Raw genomic sequence first — 21,128 nt, forward strand, 5'->3', positions numbered from 1 at the left:
CAGTGCCGCAAGCCCCGGGCCCCGGGCCCCGGGCGGCCCGCGGCAGTTGTCGGAAGTGTTGACAGCGCCGTGGACATCTGGACTGAGAAATTCAAGATCTTCAGGCTAAAAAAAAGGGTCAAACGAGCGAACGTTTTTTTATTCCTCATATTCCACATTCGAGTCGAGAGCAGCTGAGCTGAGGAGGGACGAGGAGGACGAGGATGAGGAGAATCCGCTTCTTCCTTCTCCTCTCCTCTGCTCTCCTCCTCCTGTCGATACCTGCTGCTGCCTCCCCGACGCACCTTGCCGATGAGCTCAGATGTCAAGTGACCGGTGATGAAGGAGGCAGCGAGGGTGGCGGTTCCTACGATGAGACGCTCTCTACCCAACTGTCTCAACACGAGGACCATGGGAAAAGGCAGGAGGAGGCAAGGCCATGGGCCGTGCCAGGAGGCAGGGAGGAGCAGGAGGAGCAGGAGGAGGGTGCGCTGTTCTTCTGGGATGTACATGACGGGCATGCGGTCCATCCTTGGAGGTTTCACTTGTCGCATCCCTGGCTGAGGGCGAACAGAGGAGCCTGTCTCATCTTCACTGTAAACCTGATCCTCGACGAGTTGATCCCTGCGGCCTACAAGAGCGATACCTGCGCAGACAACAACATGTCGGCTCCCTTCCTCTTCACGGCTGACTGCGGGAACTACTCGGGGGTCCTCGAGATGCGAGTGGAGAGCACGGGGGAGCTGCTGCTGCGCTCAGACGTCTACCAGGTCCTCGTGCTTGACGGCTCCTGTAGGCCATGCAGCCCCGTACTCCGCATCCAGCAAGGGTCTCTGGCGCCGTTTGTGTACACGGGGACGGAGAACAGCCTGCTGTCGCTGGAGGTGTCATGGCCGTACGGAGGCAACTGCACGAGCTGGGACGAGAGGGCGAGAGGCTACGTGGTGAGGGTGTACGTTGAGGGAGAGGAGGTGGGTTCAGCGGCGCTACGGCGAGACGAGGTGTTGAAAAAGGCGTGTGTGTCAGTGACGATGCCGGGAGAGCTGGAGGGAGGTCAGGAGGTGACGGTGGAGCTGGAGGATGCGAGCTCGGCGGTGCTGGCGAGGACAGAGGAGACGGTGATCTTCCATCGGAGCGAGGTGAGGAGGGAGCAGGGAGGATGCGGGGAGAGCGAGCGTGTGCTGTCTATCTCGTTCTTTGACGGGCGTGTGGGGAACGCGTTTGTTACGCTGGCGATCGCTCATGATGTGGCGCTCAAGTACAACGCGACGTCGATCCGCCTGCCGGAGCATCGGAGGTACACTCGCGACTATGACTGCGGAGTCGTGCAAGAGAACCAGATGGTGACGATGCTGGAGGCGCTGGGAGGATGCATACGTGTGGAGGGGCAGGGGGGTGGGAGCGGGGGAGGGGAGGGGTGGGTGAGAGACTGCACGAGCCTCGTAGACTGTCATGCTCACCGCAACGGGCTGGACCAGGCGATTGAGCTGGACCGAGGAGCGACGTTGCGGTTCTTCCGGAGGGAGGTGTCGAGGGTCCTGATCCACTTCGACACTTCAGCGAGAGGAGACGATCTTTGCGTCCACCTGAGGTCAGGCGACGTGTTTGGGCGAGCATCTTCGCCACATCTGATCGGGAAGGGGCAGTGGCAGCCGCCGCTGGCGTTCTACGTCGCAGCCATCGCGGTGCACCGGAAGCTGTATCCTCAGTCCCGGGTCGTGCTGGTGTCGCAGCCGTCGTCAGAGCTTCTCAACCCGAGCATCAAGGTGATCCAGGAGCTGTTTGCGAGGGTAGAGCTTCAGACGAGGTCGGCCATGCAGGACCTGTACGAGCTGGTGCAGGCGAGGCACCTGGTGCTGTCTCGCTCGACGTTCTCATGGACTGCAACCTTCTTCTCTGAGTCCCTCCGGAGCCTGGTGTCTCCCCAGCTGGTGCTGGCCCGGTGGGCTGAGGCCCCTTATGACCTGGTGGAGTACAGCTTCCCGGGGTACCAGGCCTTGCTGGAGAAGTACGCGGGGTCTGGGAACTGGAGGAGGACGCCGGAGGTGCCCGTGCACGGGCTAGAGCCGAACATGAAGGAGCAGATGATGGTGTATGCTCCTCAGAGGCTGCGGTGCGAGGAGGTAGTGCGGGTGGAGGGAGCGACTCGATGCCTGGAGGAGGGGGAGGCAGAGGAGATCGTGGAGGCACTAGGGATGTGAGAGGGAGTCTGAAAGGGTCCAAGACAAAGCTCTTCGAAGCATGTTCGAGAGATCTTCAATCTCTCCAGGATGAACGCTGGTTCAAGACTGAGAGGAGATAGTGTCTCAGTAAGCATCCGGGTATCTTGATAGATTTCATAACAACATACATTCGATTTGACCAATCAACAAACATGTCGTCCTCCCTCTCACATCCCTAGTGCCTCCACGATCTCCTCTGCCTCCCCCTCCTCCAGGCATCGAGTCGCTCCCTCCACCCGCACTACCTCCTCGCACTGCAGCCTCTGAGGAGCATACACCATCATCTGCTCCTTCACGTTCGGCTCTAGCCCGTGCACGGGCACCTCCGGCGTCCTCCTCCAGTTCCCAGACCCCGCGTACTTCTCCAGCAAGGCCTGGTACCCCGGGAAGCTGTACTCCACCAGGTCATAAGGGGCCTCAGCCCACCGGGCCAGCACCAGCTGGGGAGACACCAGGCTCCGGAGGGACTCAGAGAAGAAGGTTGCAGTCCATGAGAACGTCGAGCGAGACAGCACCAGGTGCCTCGCCTGCACCAGCTCGTACAGGTCCTGCATGGCCGACCTCGTCTGAAGCTCTACCCTCGCAAACAGCTCCTGGATCACCCTGATGCTCGGGTTGAGAAGCTCTGACGACGGCTGCGACACCAGCACGACCCGGGACTGAGGATACAGCTTCCGGTGCACCGCGATGGCTGCGACGTAGAACGCCAGCGGCGGCTGCCACTGCCCCTTCCCGATGTGATGAGACATTGATACTCGCTCGAGCACGTCGCCTGACCTCAGGTGGACGCAAAGATCGTCTCCTCTCGCTGAAGTGTCGAAGTGGATCAGGACCCTCGACACCTCCCTCCGGAAGAACCGCAACGTCGCTCCTCGGTCCAGCTCAATCGCCTGGTCCAGCCCGTTGCGGTGAGCATGACAGTCTACGAGGCTCGTGCAGTCTCTCACCCACCCCTCCCCTCCCCCGCTCCCACCCCCCTGCCCCTCCACACGTATGCATCCTCCCAGCGCCTCCAGCATCGTCACCATCTGGTTCTCTCGCAGAAGTCTACAGTCATAGTCGCGAGTGTACCTCCGATGCTCCGGCAGGCGGATCGACGTCGCGTTGTACTTGAGCGCCACATCATGAGCGATCGCCAGCGTAACAAACGCGTTCCCCACACGCCCGTCAAAGAACGAGATAGACAGCACACGCTCGCTCTCCCCGCATCCTCCCTGCTCCCTCCTCACCTCGCTCCGATGGAAGATCACCGTCTCCTCTGTCCTCGCCAGCACCGCCGAGCTCGCATCCTCCAGCTCCACCGTCACCTCCTGACCTCCCTCCAGCTCTCCCGGCATCGTCACTGACACACACGCCTTTTTCAACACCTCGTCTCGCCGTAGCGCCGCTGAACCCACCTCCTCTCCCTCAACGTACACCCTCACCACGTAGCCTCTCGCCCTCTCGTCCCAGCTCGTGCAGTTGCCTCCGTACGGCCATGACACCTCCAGCGACAGCAGGCTGTCCTCCGTCCCCGTGTACACAAACGGCGCCAGAGACCCTTGCTGGATGCGGAGTACGGGGCTGCATGGCCTACAGGAGCCGTCAAGCACGAGGACCTGGTAGACGTCTGAGCGCAGCAGCAGCTCCCCCGTGCTCTCCACTCGCATCTCGAGGACCCCCGAGTAGTTCCCGCAGCCAACCTCGAGTAGGAAGGGAGCCGACATGTTGTTGTCTGCGCAGGTGTTGGACCTGTAGACCGCAGACATGGCGTCGTCAAGGATCAGGTTTACAGTGAAGATAAGACAGGCTCCTCTGTTCGCCCTCAGCCAGGCATGCGACAAGTGAAACCTCCAAGGATGGACCGCATGCCCGTCATGCACATCCCAGAAGAACAGCGCACCCTCCTCCTGCTCCTCCTGCTCCTCCTGCTCCTCCCTGCCTCCTGGCACGGCCCATGGCCTTGCCTCCTCCTTACCTGTCACCTCACATCTGAGCTCATCGGCAAGGTGCGACGGAGAGGCAGCAGCAGGTATCGACAGGAGGAGGAGAGCAGAGCAGGTGAAGCAGAAGAACCTCCTAGATGCTCTTCTTCTCATCCTCTTCATCTTCGCACTTTCATCATGGTGCTTGTAGGATCTTATCCTCGTACTGATTTTTAACTTAACCTGCCATGAGCTGGTCACTTTTTTGTTAACTTCAAATCAGTTTTTATGGCTCGGCACAATCGTCGGCGGTAAGAGGCGATGGTGCAGCATTCCAAAGGGCTCCTCACGGGAAGGGATCAACAGAATGCTGGAAGATTGGCAGGACTACAAGAAGGGTTTTGTGGTCCTGGACGGGTACTTGAGGCATGAGTCACATCACCGTGACTTCTTGGACGCATGTAGGAAATGGCTGCTAGCTGATCGAGAGAATCGACGGGTTGTAGTAGCGACATCGATGTCTCCTCGAGGAAAGATAAACGATGAAGCTGACAATCGGGTGAATCTCCAACAACACACCGTTGTATCTTGGACGGAGAGTGAGTACCTGGAAGCAGTGGAATGGGACGTTTTCTATCAGCGTGTAGCATGCATGCTGGAGGAGGATGAAAGTGCGGGGAGCATTGGCTTGAAGACATGGAAGAGGAACAGGTCTAGACGAGAGAAGATCAAGCTGAAATACTACCTGGCTGGCGGCTCATGTCGGTACATGTTCGAGACGCCCGCATCATTGGTGAAACCGAGGCTGGATACGGCTTTGAGGTTGTGTTCAAACCTAGAAATCATCTTCAGTGGCAACATGGGCGACTCATCACCGCAGACTGTAAACCACTTGATTGCGTGCTTCGAGTACAACGGGGAATCGAACTGGATGCCTGTCAGCAAGTATGTCGCGACGAAGCTTGCAGAAGCGGTAGAACTAGACACGTTGACGAGGCTGTTCTCAAAGTACGGGGTACGCAATCCGACTACAAGGGGCTTGCTTTTCGAGCTTTTCTTTTTCAAGAAGGTGCAGTACGGGCTGAGCCTTAGGTATCGGGGATCACAAGAGCTCACGCAATGGGAGGGATGTCCAGTCATAACCTTTGATGCAAAGGGAGGCATGCGAACGCTTCCTGCAGAGAGAGCTTGCTTGAAGCCCGTCAACCCCCTTCAAGGAGGCTACGACGCTATCATAGTAGAGCCTCGTCGGAAGCAAGTAGAGTTTGTGCAGGTGACAGAGGCAGACGTCCACTCTTTCAAGCTGGCTTTCTTCGCAAAGGCTCTCACGGGGCTAGGCATCCCAGCAGCTGGATGGGAGGTGAGGGTGGTGTTCATGGTGCTGCCAGAAAGGCTCGAGGACTTTCGGATAGGCAAAATCACGGGCTGCGGTGCGCTGGAGGAGTACGGATGGAAGCGAGGGCACGAAGGGAGGAAGGCAGAGATAGCGAGTATTGATATCGGAGGCGTGTAGCAGGCGAGGCAAAGATCCGACAAGAAGCGGCGGCTGGTCGCAAAGGGGCTGGGAAGATGATCAGCCTGATATCTGCAAGATGAGATCGACAGGCAGATGTAGTGTGTAGAGGTTGAAAGACAACTTACTTGATCACTTTCATGTTGTACTTGATCAAAAGTGTCACCATGGAGGTGCAATACAAGCACTTGTGCTTTTGCTGATGGTTCCTCTTACTTGATTTCGAAGTCTTTCCATCTCCATGTGCAACTGGAAGTCATCATGATGCAATTTCACCTGATCTCCTTGTACAAACAAGGAGAAGTAATGAAGAGAACATGTTTTTCTTGAAGCTTTCTGCTGTGTGCAAAAAGGTTGCCTAGAACTATTTACCTGTCTCATTCCTCAGAAAAGGGGATTGTGTGTGTGAGGGCTCAGTTTCAAATACTTGGCAGCAACCTGAAGCAACCTGTTACTCGGTTGCTTGCCCATAATTTTGAAGGAGATGTAGCAGCTTCAAAACCAGTCCATCATCTTCAAAACCAGTCCATCATCTTCAAAACCAGTCCATCATCTTCAAAACCAGTCCATCATCTTCAAAACCAGTCCATCATCTTCAACACCAGTCCATCATCTTCAACACCAGTCCATCATCTTCAAAACCAGTCCATCATCTTCAACACCAGTCCATCATCTTCAACACCAGTCCATCATCTTCAAAACCAGTCCATCATCTTCAAAACCAGTCCATCATCTTCAAAACCAGTCCATCATCTTCAACACCAGTCCATCATCTTCAACACCAGTCCATCATCTTCAAAACCAGTCCATCATCTTCAAAACCAGTCCATCATCTTCAAAACCAGTCCATCATCTTCAAAACCAGTCCATCATCTTCACAACTAGTCCATCATCTTGAAAACCGCTGCATCGGATTTGCTGCATTCTCATGGTGTCTGGTGCATCCTGGCACAGTGTTCCTTGAGATGGCGTGAGCAACTACAGGAGGGGAAGATTGACGACCACAACGTTGCATGTCATCATCGAACACTGCAACAATCTGTCTTCATCTGCCCCTCAAGATCAGATGCGGGGCTAAACAGTGCACAGTGAGATCATGTAGCTTACAGGTTACATGGGTCTCCTCCTTGCATCATATCAGAACTGAGAGCGACTTATGAATGTTGGCTGCACCCCGTCGCCATCACAACCCACCATGTCTGAAGTCCAGCAACAAGCGGCTCATGCACATGCCATGATCTTGTCAGCGATGAAAGTCATCAACGATGACGCATGAGGGACGTGAACAGTAAAAGTATCAAGCTCATCAGCTTGCAAGGTGGCCTAGCTCGACTGGTAAGGATCTGTAAGCTGTCTTGTTACACGTTCTGATCATGCGGACATTCGTCTCTCATCTCCTTGTAACATACATGTTGCTACCCAGCTCCAAGTCCACAACCTCCATCGACCCTCGCGGCGCGCCATTCCCTTGGGTGTTCTCAGTACCCCCTCTGACGACCCCCTAGCGAGTACCGTATATCCCTTTGTGCTGGGCGCGGCAGAGCAGGTCGGCAAGGCGGACAAGGACCCGCTTGCTGAGGTCAAGATGCGCAGCCCGCAGAGAGAAGCACGGGGGAGAGGGGCGAGGGCTATGGGCAGGGCTGGTGGCTTGACATGCTTGAGCTCCATCATCATCTCGAGCGCGGTGGTGAGGAGCGACCTGAGGGTTGGAGGGAAGGTTTTTCTGAGATGTGCTTGTAACAGGGAGCGTCATGTCCATGTCCTGGGCGTTGTGTTGACTACAATCTGAGGATGGCTTGGGGCGGATGCCACTTGCGCATACGAGGAGGGGATGCTAGGGAGGCGAGCAAGAGGCAGCGGGTGTGCTACTCTGGAATGAATGTGAGTAACCAGTCTGCCGAGACTAAAGTAGGAGGAGAGGTCAAGCCTGTAGGAAGAGCTATCAAGGAGGTAGAAGAAAAGATGAGGGTTGTGGAACGAAACATCCAGGCTGTACTGCTTCAGATCAAACATGAACAGGATCCCACGATGAAGGCCGCCCTTTACAAGAGACTCGAGCAGCTTGGAGAACGTCAGAAGCAGCTTGGAGAACGTCAGAAGCAGCTTGGAGAAGAAAAACTTATCCTTTTGAGACAGAGCACCGGATCCCATGTGCCACCGATTGCTTGGAACGAGTCAGATGCAAGACTGGATTGGATGGGCTTTTGCAACGACAACAAGTACTTTCGTCTCGATGCATCCTACCTACAAAGAGACGGAGAGCTCCTTCTCTACTGCCGGGAAGCTTTCACGCACCTGCATTGTTTCTTGAGGGAGAGGGTGGTAGAGAAGCAGGCTTTGGGCTGGATCCAAGGCCCGCCGGGAACGGGGAAGACGATGACGACGCTAGCCTTCTGCTTGTCTCTTGACATGAGGGAATGGAGCGTAACGCTCATCAGGCTGCAAGCATCCGACGACGCTGATTGCATCCAAATCGTCGGCGGTAAGAGGAGATGGTGCAGCATTCCAAAGGGCTCCTCACGGGAAGGGATCAACAGAATGCTGGAAGATTGGCAGGACTACAAGAAGGGTTTTGTGGTCCTGGACGGGTACTTGAGGCATGAGTCACATCACCGTGACTTCTTGGACGCATGTAGGAAATGGCTGCTAGCTGATCGAGAGAATCGACGGGTTGTAGGGAGGGGAAGGGGTGGGAGCAGCCACTGGGGAAGGAATGGCTGAAGGGAGAGAGCAAGGGAGGGAGAGAGAGGATTGAATGTTTGTGGGTGAAGGAGAGGACAAGAAGGAAGGGAGGAAGTAGGTAATGAGTGAGGGATTGAGTGAGGGATTGAGTGAGTGAGTGAGGGAGGGAGGGAGGGAGGGAGGGAGGGAGGGAGGTTGCGGTGTTCGAAGAAGGGAGGGTGGAAGGGCATGGTGCAGATGGATGGCGAGTTATATGACTGGGTCACGTAGCTAAGATCACTTTGTTTCTATCTACTCACACTCATTGTGTCTGAACTCTTGTTTTTGCTCAGTGAACGAGGATGGAGGTTGAGAGTGCAATCTCGAAATTTGCAGAGACGCTGCGATGAGAGGTGGAAAGGAACTTCAAGAAGGGATAAACTAACCAAGATGCATCGAACAACGAGCGGAGGTAGGAGCTGCAGAAGTCTTTCTAAGGCGGTTCTAGTGCTGGGCGTTGCATGCTCCTTCCTAGGGACTGCATACTTCATGTACGTCAGTCCCTCCGGCAAGGATGCAGCTCCTGTGCGCTGGGGGATCTTTGCTAGTGCCGAAAGCACGTCCACAAACAGACAGGCGAGCGGGGAAGCGAACAAGGTTCAAGGGGCCGATCATGGCGAACTGGGAGGAAGGGATGCAGGGATCTCGCAGCAGAGTCGAACCCTGATGGGACGGAACGTCGATGAGGCCCGAGCGAGGCATGAAGAGCAAGGAGCGTCTCATCATGATCGGTGGACGGCTGACCATCTCAAGAACCAGCGCCCGACGTCTCCATCTTCCCATGACGCCGGGCGTCCATCCCAGCAACCTGAGGATGCAGCAGGAGGGTCGAGGGAGCATGTTGCACCCGTCGAACCTGCTCGTCACCGTGATGAAGAGCTAGCTGCGACAAGGCACGGACAACATCCCCAACATCCCCAGGAGCCTCCTACTGCTGGAGAAGGAGAGGAGGGGAAGTGTGCTAGTCGGGGAGAAGAGAAGCGCTTTTTGCAGGAGGGAGAGGTGAACGAGCTGGGGGGAAAGGTCGCGCTAGCGAGCTTCCCCCGCTCGGGGAACTCGATGACAAGGGGCCTGCTGGAGGAGTTCTCCGGGATCAGGTCAGGGAGTGACTTCGTGGACATGTCACTGGCCATGGCTTACAACGTGATGGGGGAGGGAAGGGTAGACGACAGCGTTTGGTTCATCAAGACGCACTGGCCCAACAAGCCAGGCCCTCCGATCCACATCAGCCGCGCAGTCGTCATCGTCCGCAACCCGCTGGACGTCTTGGTCTCCTGGTTCAACATGATGGCTACCAACGTCCACAACTACACCCTGCCCGACGAGACTTTCCAGACCTTCAGCGACCTCTGGGAGAATTTCGTGGAGCACGAGGTTGAGATGTGGTCAGGCTTTCACGACTACTGGATGGCAGTCGACCTGCCAGTCCTCATCGTGCGGTACGAGGACCTCGCTGGGCCTGCCTCCATGGATGTAGTGGAGCAGATCTTCTCCTTCACTGGGAGGAAGGGCTGCGAGGTGTACAAGAAGCGGGGAGAGTGCGCGATTAAGGAGAGAGCTTCAGTCTACACCCCAAGGAAGAAGCGGAGCTCCATCGAGTACTTCCCTCCTGCACTGCTAGAGCTGGTCAAGGTCAAGGCTAGAAGGTGGATCTGCTTGTACGGCTATGGCGAGAAGATTCTTGGCGACAAGTGGCAGGAGGAATGCGCGTCCATCTCTTCCACCTCCAAGGCCTTCTTTGCAGAGGCAGGCGAAGGTCGAGCGTGCGACAAGGAAATGGCGTGGGACTCATCGAGGATCAACTCCTCCGGCATGATGCTCAACGAGCCTGACTCCAACATCCTCCGCAAGTACATGGCAAGGGGAGCCGGAGCTGGCCAGAATGGAGTGAAGATGCCCGAGGCATCCGCTCCGTTTCTGCATCAAGCCATGATAAGGAGGGGATATCGTCTTCCTCCCCCAGCTTTCATGCATGAAGATCCAGATCGGTTCAGACCCATGCCTGACATGCCCACACATCAGCCCCCGGGAGCGGGAGCTGGAGCTGGGCACAACATGCAGCACGTGCGTCATGGGGTTCATCACATGCCGGAGGTTCGTCACGATCGCCCTCCCAGCCGCTGGACTAGACAACATTATGACGAGCACAGACCAGCTGCCAGATACAGAGAACCTCTGCACTGAGAGTGACAACCACAACTGATCTCTATGTATGTGAAAGAAAATAGCAATGTTTATGCATTTGATGAGAGACAACTTGAGAACCATGTGAGATTCAAGTACATCATTCATTGCATGTTTGTGGATTTTATATTTTTTCAAACTATATTTCTAAATTACTGGATAGCCTTGAAGTTGAGGAGCTGCTCGATGGTTCCCTGCTTGGTGAGGAGCTGCTGGTGGATCATGCCTCCGAAGGCGATCATGGCAAGGCGGCCGTTCTTGACCTCGACGAGGCGGCGGCGGGCGAGGGCCTCAGGGTTCTTGCCGCAGCCGAGGGGATCAAATCCAAGGTCACCAGCCTCACGGCCCTCAGAGAACATGTCTCCGGGGGTAAGCTTGAAGCCGTTGGTGAAGAACTCGATGGCTCCGATGGTGAAGAACACCTGCCAGAGACCGGCAGCGGGGACGACGAAGAAGTCATCAACGGGGGTCTTGCCGTTCTGGAACATGGGGAGGTTGACAAACTCCTGGGCGATGAGGCCAGTGACGCCGAGCATGCAGACACGTCCGTGCTTGAGCTCAGCCTCCCTCAACCACCTGATGTCGATGTAGTTGGAGAATCCAACCGGGTCAAAGCCAACGTCTCCAGCGAGGGTTCCGTCAAGAGCAGGAGGGCGCTGAAGGAAGGGAACAGCGTTGATGGAGAGGCCCTGAGCGGTTCCGTCACCCCAGAGCTGCATGGAGGGTCCCTTGGAGGCAGCAACTGTACAAGGAAACCAGTCAGCATCTCTTCAGCGATTTCATGGGATCCTCTTCTCTCCGAACTGAAGAGAGGGTGGAACAACAACAACAAGGAACAGGGATCAATCTGCTACACTTACCACGGGCTCCAGCGCGGGGGAGGACGGCGGAGGGAGCGAAGGCAGCGGCGGAGGCCGCGCATGCCGCAACGAGGAGAGCTCTGAACATGGCGAAGACTGCCGATTCTCCTGCCTCCTCCTCTTTATATACCCCTGGAAACCCGTAACACCACCACCCCCTCACTTGCACCCCCTTTTCTCCACGAGAACCCCACCCTCACCCCCTCTATCCCTCCTCTCGCACATATGGAGACCACCCCTCCCTTGAATATTTCACACCACCACCCGCTGATGCCTCCAGACTTCTCATTTGGGGATACTGGGGGGTACTAGTGTACCTATGACCCTTGTTTTACTGAGATAAATTTGTAGAATTGTACCGGTAGTCAATGTACCCCACCCTTTCAATCGTGGGTTTCCATCCGATCCTGTCCCACCACATTTTTATGTACCCCCCTGATTCACTCCAATACTACCCCCCTTTACTCTTTTTTTGGGGAGTACCGTACCCTAAAGAGACCACCTCTTTTCCATGGGTGGGTACTGGGTCCACAGGTGGGTGATTGAAGTAGAAATTGGGGGTAGTGAGGTGGGTTTTTGTGACGGAGGAAATCCTTTCAGGTTTCTAGGGGGTAGGGGTACTATGGAGTTCTACGAGATGGTGGGGTATCGGAAGACAACAGCTAGGGTGGGGTTCGATTTGATAAATCGAAGGGGTGGGTCCAAGCGGTCAGAGAGGAGATGAGGGAATATTGGACTAGCAAAATCAAAGTTGGGCCGGCAGGCCCCGGCGGACAGCCGGCGTCCATAACCGGGCCCTGCACCGATCGGATCAGTAGCGTGGTGCCTGCCCGCCGAACGGATGAGTTCTGGACAGCTTCATCATATCTCGGATGAGGTCCTTGGGGCAATGAGAAGTTGACCGCCGCGTGACTGCGGCAGTCACACGGCGGAGTGCCAGTGACGGTCAGGCTCAGCGGCGGGCCGCCCGGCCGGGCCGCCGACGAAACTCGGCGTCCGATTCGCCGAAGTTCGGACAGGCCGCCCCCGGGCCGAGCCGCCGCTGACTTGCCGTGGCAGGAGTTGAACAGGGCGGACTATCGGACACGGTGGCAATTTTACTTCCTGCACCATAAAAATCCTGCCGGTTCCCAAGGAAATAAGCAACAATGGCTTGACTCTGTACTGAGAGCGTTTCGTGAAAACTTGCAGAGGCATCCCTCAGTAGCCTGCCGGAGCCACTGGTTTAAGCCTGAAACAACATGAATAAACGAAGAAGTCTGAAGGAATTGCCAAATACCTTCTTCAATGGGGGCTTTTCCACCACCACGTTCTTAAAAGCAGTGCCCGACTCGTAAGACTCAACATACTTGTCGACAGCCTCTTGTCCCAAGCGATGGATGAAGTCACCGAACCTTTCGGCCTGAACACCTTGTCAGCTCAACAATGTTCAATTTTGTGTTTGTTAACCTGTCCGTTGCGCTGACTCTTCCACATGTACAGAAGTGGTTCGATGGTGCCCTCAACATCTTCATTCTTGACTCTGTCCTTCCATCTCCATGCAGTGCGGCCATCCTGGTTTGGCGATCCGCCCAACCAAATCTGGTAGGAATCTCCTCCCATTCCAACGAAAGCCATTTCTGCCATGTAAGGGCGAGCGCAACCGTTGGGACATCCAGTCATGCGCATGACAAAGGACTCTCCAGGCAGTCCCATCTTCTCCATGAGGTTGTTGATCCTATTGATGTACTGAGGCATCACTCTCTCGGCTTCCGATTGAGCAAGTCCGCAAAGGGGAAATGCAGGGCACGCAATGCCCTTACGAGTCATGTCGTCAATCTCCTGAATGGATTTGACTCCATGCTCCTTGAGAATAGCATCAATCTTGGCTTTTTCCTTCTCCTCAATTCCACAAATCTCGATGTTCTGATGAGGGGTCAATCGGATGTCACACCCGTAGGTGTCAACAATCTTGCGAAGAGCAGTCTTGAGCTTGAAGCTTCCCTCATTCTTGATACGGCCCTGTTCAACATTCACGCCCAAGAACCACTTGCCATCGCCCTGAGGATGCCATCCAAGCCAATCGACCATCTGCCATTCTGGAAGCGGGACCCATGGTTGAATCTTCTTGCCAAAGTATGACTCAACCAACTTGCGGAAGTTGTCAACACCGAGGGTATGAACAAGGTATTTGAGCCTTGCGTTTGCACGAATCTCTCTGTTTCCATGGTCTCTCTGCGCCGCCAAGATCGACTTCATGCACTCAGTGAGATCTTCCTTAGCAATGTAACCAAGATGGTCTGCTGTTCTGGCGAAGGTGGTCTCCTTGTTATGTGTACGACCCATTCCACCACCAACCATAATGTTGTAGCCCTTCAAATTCTTGCCGGACTCATCCATGATAACAACGAGACAGACGTCGTGAGTGTAAGCATCGATGGAATTATCCCCCGGCACCGTCACAGCAACTTTGAACTTCCTCGGCAAATATGTCCTGGTTTAACACTAAGATATTCATTTCGACCGTCGATCTTTCCATACCTGCCATACAGAGGTTCCAATTCATCTCCTGTGATGATTCCAGTTCCCTATCGCCGTCTCCTCAATTTTAAGCAAAAATAATTGATTATTTGCTTACTGCGTCATGCATTCTGGCGTCATGCATCTTCTTGTCGAGCTCCTCTGTATCCAATCTGTGAGATTCTTTGTAGCAAATAGAAAGAAGTTGCGCACCGATTGTGCTAGCAACAGGAGGGATGTGGTTGGTTCCAGTGCTTCCCTGAACGAGATCCTTCTTCCAATACCTGCGCAAAGACTGGTAAACGAAAGGAAGGCATAAAAAAGAAGCTTACTCAACTTCCGCCGCTTTTTCACCATCGAGCCAAAGCTCAGCAAAAGAAGGGCTGGAAGGCTTAAACCTACAAACTATAAGATGTAAATTCACATAGGAACATCATATCGCACAGTTCTGCGATGTAGTTGGCAGTCTGGAATGCATTCTGATACGCTAAAGCATGGTCAGAAATCTGAATTACAAGACAAAATGTTATATGCTGCACACCAGGATCTGAAACCGGTGCTGGAGGAGTCATGACGTTTCTGTTGATATCACCACAGCCTCCGAGTGTAGATCCTTTGCAATGAAATAAACACAACTGCGAACTAGCCAAGGAACAATAGAAACCTCCTGCATTGGCAATCGAAGCAATGACAGTCTTAAGGTCCTTCTTCCTGATGCCATGGATCTGGAAGACTTTGAGCATACGAGCTATGAAATAAGAAGCATGAATTGCAGTGAACCTGAAAGGCCATGCGGGTGGTTGCACGAAGATCCTTCTGTCCATATTTTTCAGAGAGATCATCGATGCACTGCGCAACCAGTCACGTCATGTCCCTTAAAATTGCGGACTCCAGGTCGGCATACCTGATACGTTTTGGCGTCAACTTTTCCGCACGGATTCTTGAGCCTCAACATGAACTTTTGGAGGACAAAGAGTTAGGGACCAAAGGGGCAAAGCACGTCGCAACCTGGTAGGAATCAGCATATCCCTTCTTGTCACTCTTCTGGAGGTCACGATTCTGTTGTTGGTAGCTTCCGTGATGCTTCAGAATCACAACAGCCTCATCAGAGATATCGATGGATTCCAAATCCGCCATTTCCTGCTTTCATGATCACGACGAGTTCCTAAATCCAAACACCCTGACCTGCTGAAGCGGACTCTTCAAATGGTCGCCACTGACTTTGATCGCTTCCACTTTGTTTTTGTCCAGCTTGTTGTTGTCATAAGGCAACTGAGTTGGAGCCGGCTGGCCAGGATTCTGAGGCCCATACTTTTGTCCAGGCGCGAACCACGCAGACAGGTCGGGCTTCGGCGAGGCCACCATTCGAGGCCCAACCCTTCCTCGCTGACCAGCACGCAAGGAAAACACTGGTCTAACAGAGGGAGCGAAGTAGTTCAGACTGACTGAGTGATATGCATGGGCGCCCAGGAAGAGGGAGGCTGCCACGAGCAGTGCTACTGCAGAGGTGATTTTGGCGGCCATGGTAAAGAGAACCTGAAAACGAAGCGAAGAGAGATCAGTGGTATGCCAGATTGAAGTTCATGACTCAATAATTCATCTCAACGGGATTGCCGAACTATCGAGCTCCTCTTACAGTCAGGAATGGCAGAGGCGTAAAACCAATCAAGAGCCGTAACGTGCTAACGAGAAGAAAAACTACAAAATTTAGGATAGAACAAGTACTGGGAGGCATACCATGAACTTTCAATCTATGTCTTGAATGTACTTATCTTATTCTAAGCTCATGAACTGCCCCCAAATGATGGTTCTGAAGAAAATCCAAATACACTCAGTCCTCTAACCCAACAAGGATCCTCCTGCTACATTGTGAACACTTCAAACTGTACATAATGGACAAGAAATAGTTGCAAGAATCGAAGACATATACAGTCAGGCGAGATGCATGGTTCTGCTGCCATTGCAAATGGCAACATCCAACGTTCTGCATAGTTCAACATTGCCTCGAGCCATTTTTTGCAGTGCAGGTTGTGTTTCAACACATGGGGTGGGTATTATACATCGGTCATGAAACCCCTATGAATATCGGGGTGGGGTACTAAAGAACAGGGTGGATAATCATACATAACTCTGGCACCGGTTTCTCAGCCACATCTTTGGTCTAGAATGTACGGGTACTAAGAGAGATTGTGAAAGTTTACACAGGTGGGGTCCTTAAAATCTGCATTCGAAAGGGGTTGAGGAGGAATGCTAGGGTGGGGTGGGTAGGGTCGGAAGAGGGGGCGCATGCACCAGATTCCTTACATCGAGAGGGGTGGTGGGGGAATGACAATGAGGGGAAAGTGCTCTGTGTGGGGGTGGGGGTAGGAGGAGACAGGTTGGCTACTGAAGCATGGGTGGGTGGGTCGACAAAGGTGGTGGGTATATAAAGCAATTGTAAGGTAGGTGGTTATGGCAATGTGATGGTGGGGTAGTGGTTTCCGAAGTGTAAGTAGGACTATATCATTCTTTGTATTGAGGTGCCAATTGAAGAAACTCATACCTTAGAGAATCAATGAAGAAGCCATCATTTCATCACACGGGAAGGGTCCTTTATGGAAGGGGTAGTATCAACGTGGCAGCCTCCTTTTCACAGAATGCTGAAAACCTACCCACGCAAACTACCCCCACCTGTTCTAATTGTGAAATTGTTACCGGTGGTATTTTAGGTCATTGAAATCAGGGGGTGGGGTACATCGAAATTTGAAGGGTGGGGTGGGATGAAGTGGTCAGTACCCGTACGGCTCATGTCCCCCAGAGACTCCGGTGAGCGAGGTGGTAGGGGTTGCCCTCTGCAAATATCATTGCGTTACGATTTCAGGGGGTGGGGGTACTATCAATCTTCGACATCGCACTATGGGAGCATAGCACCATCTCTGGAGCATTGTCTGCAGCTTATGAAATTGGCGGGAGAAAAGGAGGCCAAGGCGAAATTCGGCTCCATGTGGGTAGGGGTGGTACAAAAACATTGTTGTTGGGCAATTTTCCAGATTAATAAAGAAAGCGTCTCAAATGAAGTAATTTTGGATGTGAAGGGCCTTACGGTGATCCAAAAATAACATTTTAAAATATTAGTAGATGCGGAGATGTCGCGAGATGCAGCCACCTTGCTGCCCTGGACAACTCGTATCTGCGCACCCACATCTTCAGAAAAGCATTTACTGTCCTCAATGAGGCAGGCTTGCAATGAAAGCCCTCATCCCCCCTCTGACTCACTGAAGATCAACAGGTCAAGGCGGCGGCTCTTCATTGAACCTTCGTCATGGCGACCTGTAAGTGCAGCTCAGGGCAGGACGATGACGACGATGGCGGCGACGCGTAGAGAGGGAGAGAGGAAGGGATTTGTCACCTTGGACGATCCCGTCACTTGATGCCGCTTCATGTTGATCGTACTACCGGGTAGTTAGTACCGTTCTGCTTCCGGATGGACGATGTCGCGGATGGACGATGTTGCGATACACTCATTTGATTCATTGTGGTCAATACTATGCTGACGCCATGTTGTCTTGACAGATGGATTGATCCATGACGAGGAAGAAGCGGTGCTGCGGTGTAATCCTACAAACGCAGAGCTGCAGTCTGATGCGGACAGGTCTCGGAGGGTGAAGCTGTTCGGAGCAGCTTCTGCTGCCGTTCTCCTCTCCGTTGCTGTTCTTCTGGTTGCTCTTCGTTCAGAAACTTCCAAAGAAGTCGTCATGCCGCAATATCAGGTCTACTCTGCTTGAAACACACACACACACCATCCATCTGAGTCGGAGCGGCTTGATTGCAGTACACAACCACCACGACAACTGTTTGCGGTTGCTGCCAAGTCATCGGGTGCTACTGCTCTCAGCAGTGCGCCCCTGGCACTCTAGCCAACGTCCCGAGCATGTCGACTCAACCAGGTTAGCTCTCATCGGCGGAGTGTCAAACTTGTGCTGTCAGATGACCGCCAAGATGCAGCCATCACTCCCGACTGGACAGACGTGATGACGGCTCTAACGAGGGAGGTATCTGAGGATACAGCAGAGATAGCGGGACTTAAGGCCACGGTCAGTGAGCCTGCGATTCCTCCTCCCTGATCAGCTCTTGTTGCACGTGAAGCTGACGTTCGACATTCGGTCCTGCAGGTCATGCGTCTGCAGAACTGGAAGAGGAACGCTGAGCCTCGCATCCGCTACCTCACCCACGTCCAGCGTTGGATGCGCCATCAGTATGCTGACCACTTCTACGCGCACACCCCCCCGGTGAGATCCAGTCGCCGCCCTCGTGCTCGTACTTCCTGCTGGTTTCCGAGTGATCAGTGTGCTGATGTTTCCACCGCATTGTGATACTGATATGTGTACATGATGCGATTCTTTCCTTCGGTCCTGACCTCTCCGGTTACCCGATCACTCCCCTGTGTGAAAGATGAACTGTCGTTTATCCTTGATTCATCTCGCTGCTGAAACTTGATGACATGATTGATGGGTCTTGTGAAGTTCATTGCATGTCTCGATGACAGTTTGTAGTGCCTCCTCCTCTTCCTGGTGGTGGTGCTGACATCTCTGCACCTTTTTGATGATCTCTGCTCCCCTGAGACATCTGCTCGATCTCAGTCTTGCCAACATAACTGCATTCTCATCCGATGTTCTTCCACAGGTCGAACCTCCAGAGCCTGCAGGTCTCCCGGACGATGTTGCCGTGACCTCGAACAAGAAGGGGGTCAAATAAAAACAGTTGCAAGCTGAGCTTGAAGTATTCTAGGCTCCTGGGTCCGTGTACTATACTCCGTCAACAGTTTGAAATGATGACCCGGCGTACGGCGTACCGTAACCGTTCAACGGTTAGTCTGGGCGGCCCACCGTGTCAGTGTGGCCAGCCCCTCACCGGCGTGCCACGGTCACCCAGTACCGTACAACTGGCAAGGCCGGGTGACGGTAAGCCCACCGGTCACCGCCCGTGGATTCTTGTACCGGCAGCGTCCGATCTGCCAGGCTGGCTACTGCCAGGATCGGACGGTCGTTCAGCCGGCGGCAGTGCAAGTGTGCCCCCCCCGGTCCCACTGAGCCCGGGCCAGGCTCCGAGTCCGAACGAGCCTCGCCGGACGGAGGCCGCCGCGCCGGGCCGGGCGGCCGGGCCCCGGGCCCAGCCCGGCGGGGCCCGGGCCCGGCCGGAGAGTCTGGTCCGTAATTGCTAGCTGGCCCAAGACAGCGATTTATTGGAGCAGACGCAATGAAGCGAGAGGACTACTATCCAAAGATTCGAGGAGGGGGGGAGGGGGAGGCGGAAGAGGAGGGCAAGGAGGAGGAAGAGATCGGAAGGAAGGAGAGCGATGGAACGTATCAGCAACAGCCAGCAAGAGTGGAGAAGTAGAAGGGGAAAGAGACAGGAAGGAATGAAGGGATTTTCACTGTGATCGGTTAGTGATCTTAGGAGAGGGAGACTGGGGCAGGGAAGTTATGTCTATCAGACAACAAAAGCAGCAGATCAACAAGGAACAATTCAAGTTGAACAGCAACTGTAGGTCCATGTGGAAGGAAGGGAACGATGACTGCGGGCAACTCGCGCTTGGAGGGAGGCAGGAAGTGACAAATGAGTCAGGCTGCACAGCTCCACATCCGGAGGCTCCACGAGGCTCCTCAGAGCTTCACCGCGTCCTTGAACAGCATCGGGCAACCCAGTCCTACACGCTCCCCATATCTCAGCATGAGGGGGTACAGGGGAGGCAGCCAGTTCAGGATGACATTGCTCGATTACCTCTTCTTGTCCCTCGCACCATCGGCGTCCTCCTTCGTCCTGCCCTCTGTCCTCTCCCCCACCAGACATCACATGCTCCTGCAGGCGGGAGCAGGTCGCCCGAGGGCAGGGACGGGAGGTTGCTGCATGCGGCGACTACTCGCTCATAGATTGCGGCGACCTGAAGAGGTTGGAGAAGTTCGGCGAGTTGACAGTCTGCCGTCCTTGTCCTTCTGCCATCTGGCAGCCTCGCAAGGGAGACTTGTGGAAGAGCATCGACCTTGAGTTTTCGACCAGGAGTGCAGGTAGGAGGACGACGAAGATTGCAGGGAGGGGAGAGAAGGAGAGGGGAGCGGAGGGGAGACGGGGGAGCGGAGGAGGGGAAGCGAGAATGAGAACGGAGGAGGGGAGGAGAGGGGGGGAGAGAAGAGCAGGAGGAAGAGGAGGGGGGAGGAGGGGCAAGGAGGGGAGCTGAAGGAGGAGCTGAAGAAGGCAGCAGACGCGAGCAAACGAGGATCGTGGGAAGGGATGGAGCAGGTTCCTGCGGACTGGTCCATCTCTTTCGAGGAGGTTGACATCAGGTTTTCTCTCGCTCCTTCCGATCAGGGCCAGGTAGATCTTGACTTGTTGGGAGAGAGGAAGCTGACTGACCTTTCCCTCTCTCGCCCTCCCTTCCTTTCCTCCCCCTTTCCTCCCTCCCCCCCCTTTCTCCCTTCCCCTCCCCTCTTCCCTCTCCTCTCCTCTCTTCTCTTCTTCCTCCTCTCTTCCTCCTCCCCTCCCCTCCTCGCGCAGATCGGGATCTTTCCTGAGCAAAAGAGCAACTGGAAGTGGATCAGGGAGACGATGAGGAGAAGGGGGTCACACGATGAGGTGAGGGAGATGTTTATAGAAGGGAGAGTTCTGCTAAAGTTGCTTCTTCTCTATCCTCCTCGTGCCTTCACATCTCTTGCTCCATGGCCTCCACGAATCCTTTTTCCTCTCTCCCCTTCCTCCCACTGCAGCAGCAGCAGCAGCAACTCCTTCTCATTCTCCTGTTCTAAATAGGATGGTCTACTCCGCGTGCTCAACGGCTTCGCGTATACAGGAGGATCTACGCTTGCAGCTGCAAAATCGCTTCCCTCCTCCTCCTCCTCCTCATTGAGTGTTGTTCACCTCGACGGCTCAAAGTCAGCCATCCAGTGGGCAAAAAGAAATGCAGAGGTCACAATCTCCGCCAAGATCCGTTCATCCTGCCCATTCCTCCTCCCTCCTCCCTCCTCCCTCCTCCCTCCTCCCTCCTCCCTCCTTTCTCTCCTCCCTTCCAACTCCTCTTCTTCTCCCCTCTACTTCCTCCTTCCTCCCTCCCTTCCTCCCTCTCGCTTCTCCCCCTCCTCCTTGTGGCATCCCTCAGGGGTTTGCAGGTGTCAGCAGTAGACAGCGAGACCATCCGATGGATCTCCGAGGACGTCATGACCTTTGTGGAGAGGTGACGACGTGGAAGGAGGAGAGCCCAAAGAAGCAGCCTGTG

The 21,128-nt window shown here is 54.4% G+C and overlaps 7 protein-coding genes across 7 annotated transcripts; 5 read left to right on the forward strand and 2 right to left on the reverse strand.

Annotated features, from left to right (window-relative positions):
- Positions 1 to 203: 203 nt before the first annotated feature.
- Positions 204 to 2,180, forward strand: GUITHDRAFT_141612 (hypothetical protein; the record flags this gene model as incomplete). Its single annotated transcript, XM_005828778.1, has 1 exon — positions 204 to 2,180. One exon carries the CDS (start codon positions 204 to 206, stop codon positions 2,178 to 2,180), a length of 1,977 nt encoding a protein of 658 aa, XP_005828835.1.
- Positions 2,181 to 4,472: 2,292 nt separating this feature from the next.
- Positions 4,473 to 5,618, forward strand: GUITHDRAFT_112000 (hypothetical protein; the record flags this gene model as incomplete). The annotated part of the gene is made up of 1 exon (XM_005828779.1): positions 4,473 to 5,618. One exon carries the CDS (start codon positions 4,473 to 4,475, stop codon positions 5,616 to 5,618), a length of 1,146 nt encoding a protein of 381 aa, XP_005828836.1.
- Positions 5,619 to 7,203: 1,585 nt separating this feature from the next.
- GUITHDRAFT_112001 (hypothetical protein) lies at positions 7,204 to 10,523 on the forward strand (the record flags this gene model as incomplete). The annotated part of the gene is made up of 4 exons (XM_005828780.1): positions 7,204 to 7,305; positions 7,362 to 8,100; positions 8,146 to 8,206; positions 8,633 to 10,523. The coding sequence occupies 4 exons, from the start codon at positions 7,204 to 7,206 to the stop codon at positions 10,521 to 10,523; spliced, it is 2,793 nt and encodes a 930-aa protein (XP_005828837.1).
- Positions 10,524 to 10,630: 107 nt separating this feature from the next.
- On the reverse strand, positions 10,631 to 11,481 carry Lhcr17 (light-harvesting Chl a protein 17). The gene is made up of 2 exons (XM_005828781.1): positions 11,384 to 11,481; positions 10,631 to 11,265 (listed from the first exon to the last, which is right to left on the reverse strand). The coding sequence occupies exons 1-2, from the start codon at positions 11,469 to 11,471 to the stop codon at positions 10,676 to 10,678; spliced, it is 678 nt and encodes a 225-aa protein (XP_005828838.1). The 5' UTR covers positions 11,472 to 11,481; the 3' UTR covers positions 10,631 to 10,675.
- Positions 11,482 to 12,608: 1,127 nt separating this feature from the next.
- Positions 12,609 to 15,406, reverse strand: GUITHDRAFT_74449 (sulfite reductase; the record flags this gene model as incomplete). The annotated part of the gene is made up of 12 exons (XM_005828903.1): positions 12,609 to 12,785; positions 12,833 to 13,856; positions 13,904 to 13,950; positions 14,112 to 14,166; positions 14,215 to 14,280; positions 14,327 to 14,369; positions 14,424 to 14,495; positions 14,547 to 14,607; positions 14,663 to 14,731; positions 14,787 to 14,840; positions 14,891 to 15,022; positions 15,068 to 15,406. 12 exons carry the CDS (start codon positions 15,404 to 15,406, stop codon positions 12,609 to 12,611), a joined length of 2,139 nt encoding a protein of 712 aa, XP_005828960.1.
- A 1,777-nt stretch (positions 15,407 to 17,183) lies between these two features.
- On the forward strand, positions 17,184 to 18,234 carry GUITHDRAFT_141616 (hypothetical protein; the record flags this gene model as incomplete). Its single annotated transcript, XM_005828782.1, has 6 exons — positions 17,184 to 17,193; positions 17,435 to 17,631; positions 17,760 to 17,808; positions 17,849 to 17,955; positions 18,034 to 18,150; positions 18,208 to 18,234. The coding sequence occupies 6 exons, from the start codon at positions 17,184 to 17,186 to the stop codon at positions 18,232 to 18,234; spliced, it is 507 nt and encodes a 168-aa protein (XP_005828839.1).
- A 1,249-nt stretch (positions 18,235 to 19,483) lies between these two features.
- On the forward strand, positions 19,484 to 20,491 carry GUITHDRAFT_153675 (hypothetical protein; the record flags this gene model as incomplete). Its single annotated transcript, XM_005828783.1, has 4 exons — positions 19,484 to 19,760; positions 19,792 to 19,926; positions 20,121 to 20,233; positions 20,414 to 20,491. Coding segments are annotated over exons 1-4 (462 nt in total), but the record flags the coding sequence as incomplete, so codon positions are not given.
- Positions 20,492 to 21,128: the final 637 nt, after the last annotated feature.

Source organism: Guillardia theta (genome assembly GCF_000315625.1).
Source record: "Guillardia theta CCMP2712 unplaced genomic scaffold GUITHscaffold_56, whole genome shotgun sequence".
Lineage (NCBI taxonomy): Eukaryota > Cryptophyceae > Pyrenomonadales > Geminigeraceae > Guillardia > Guillardia theta.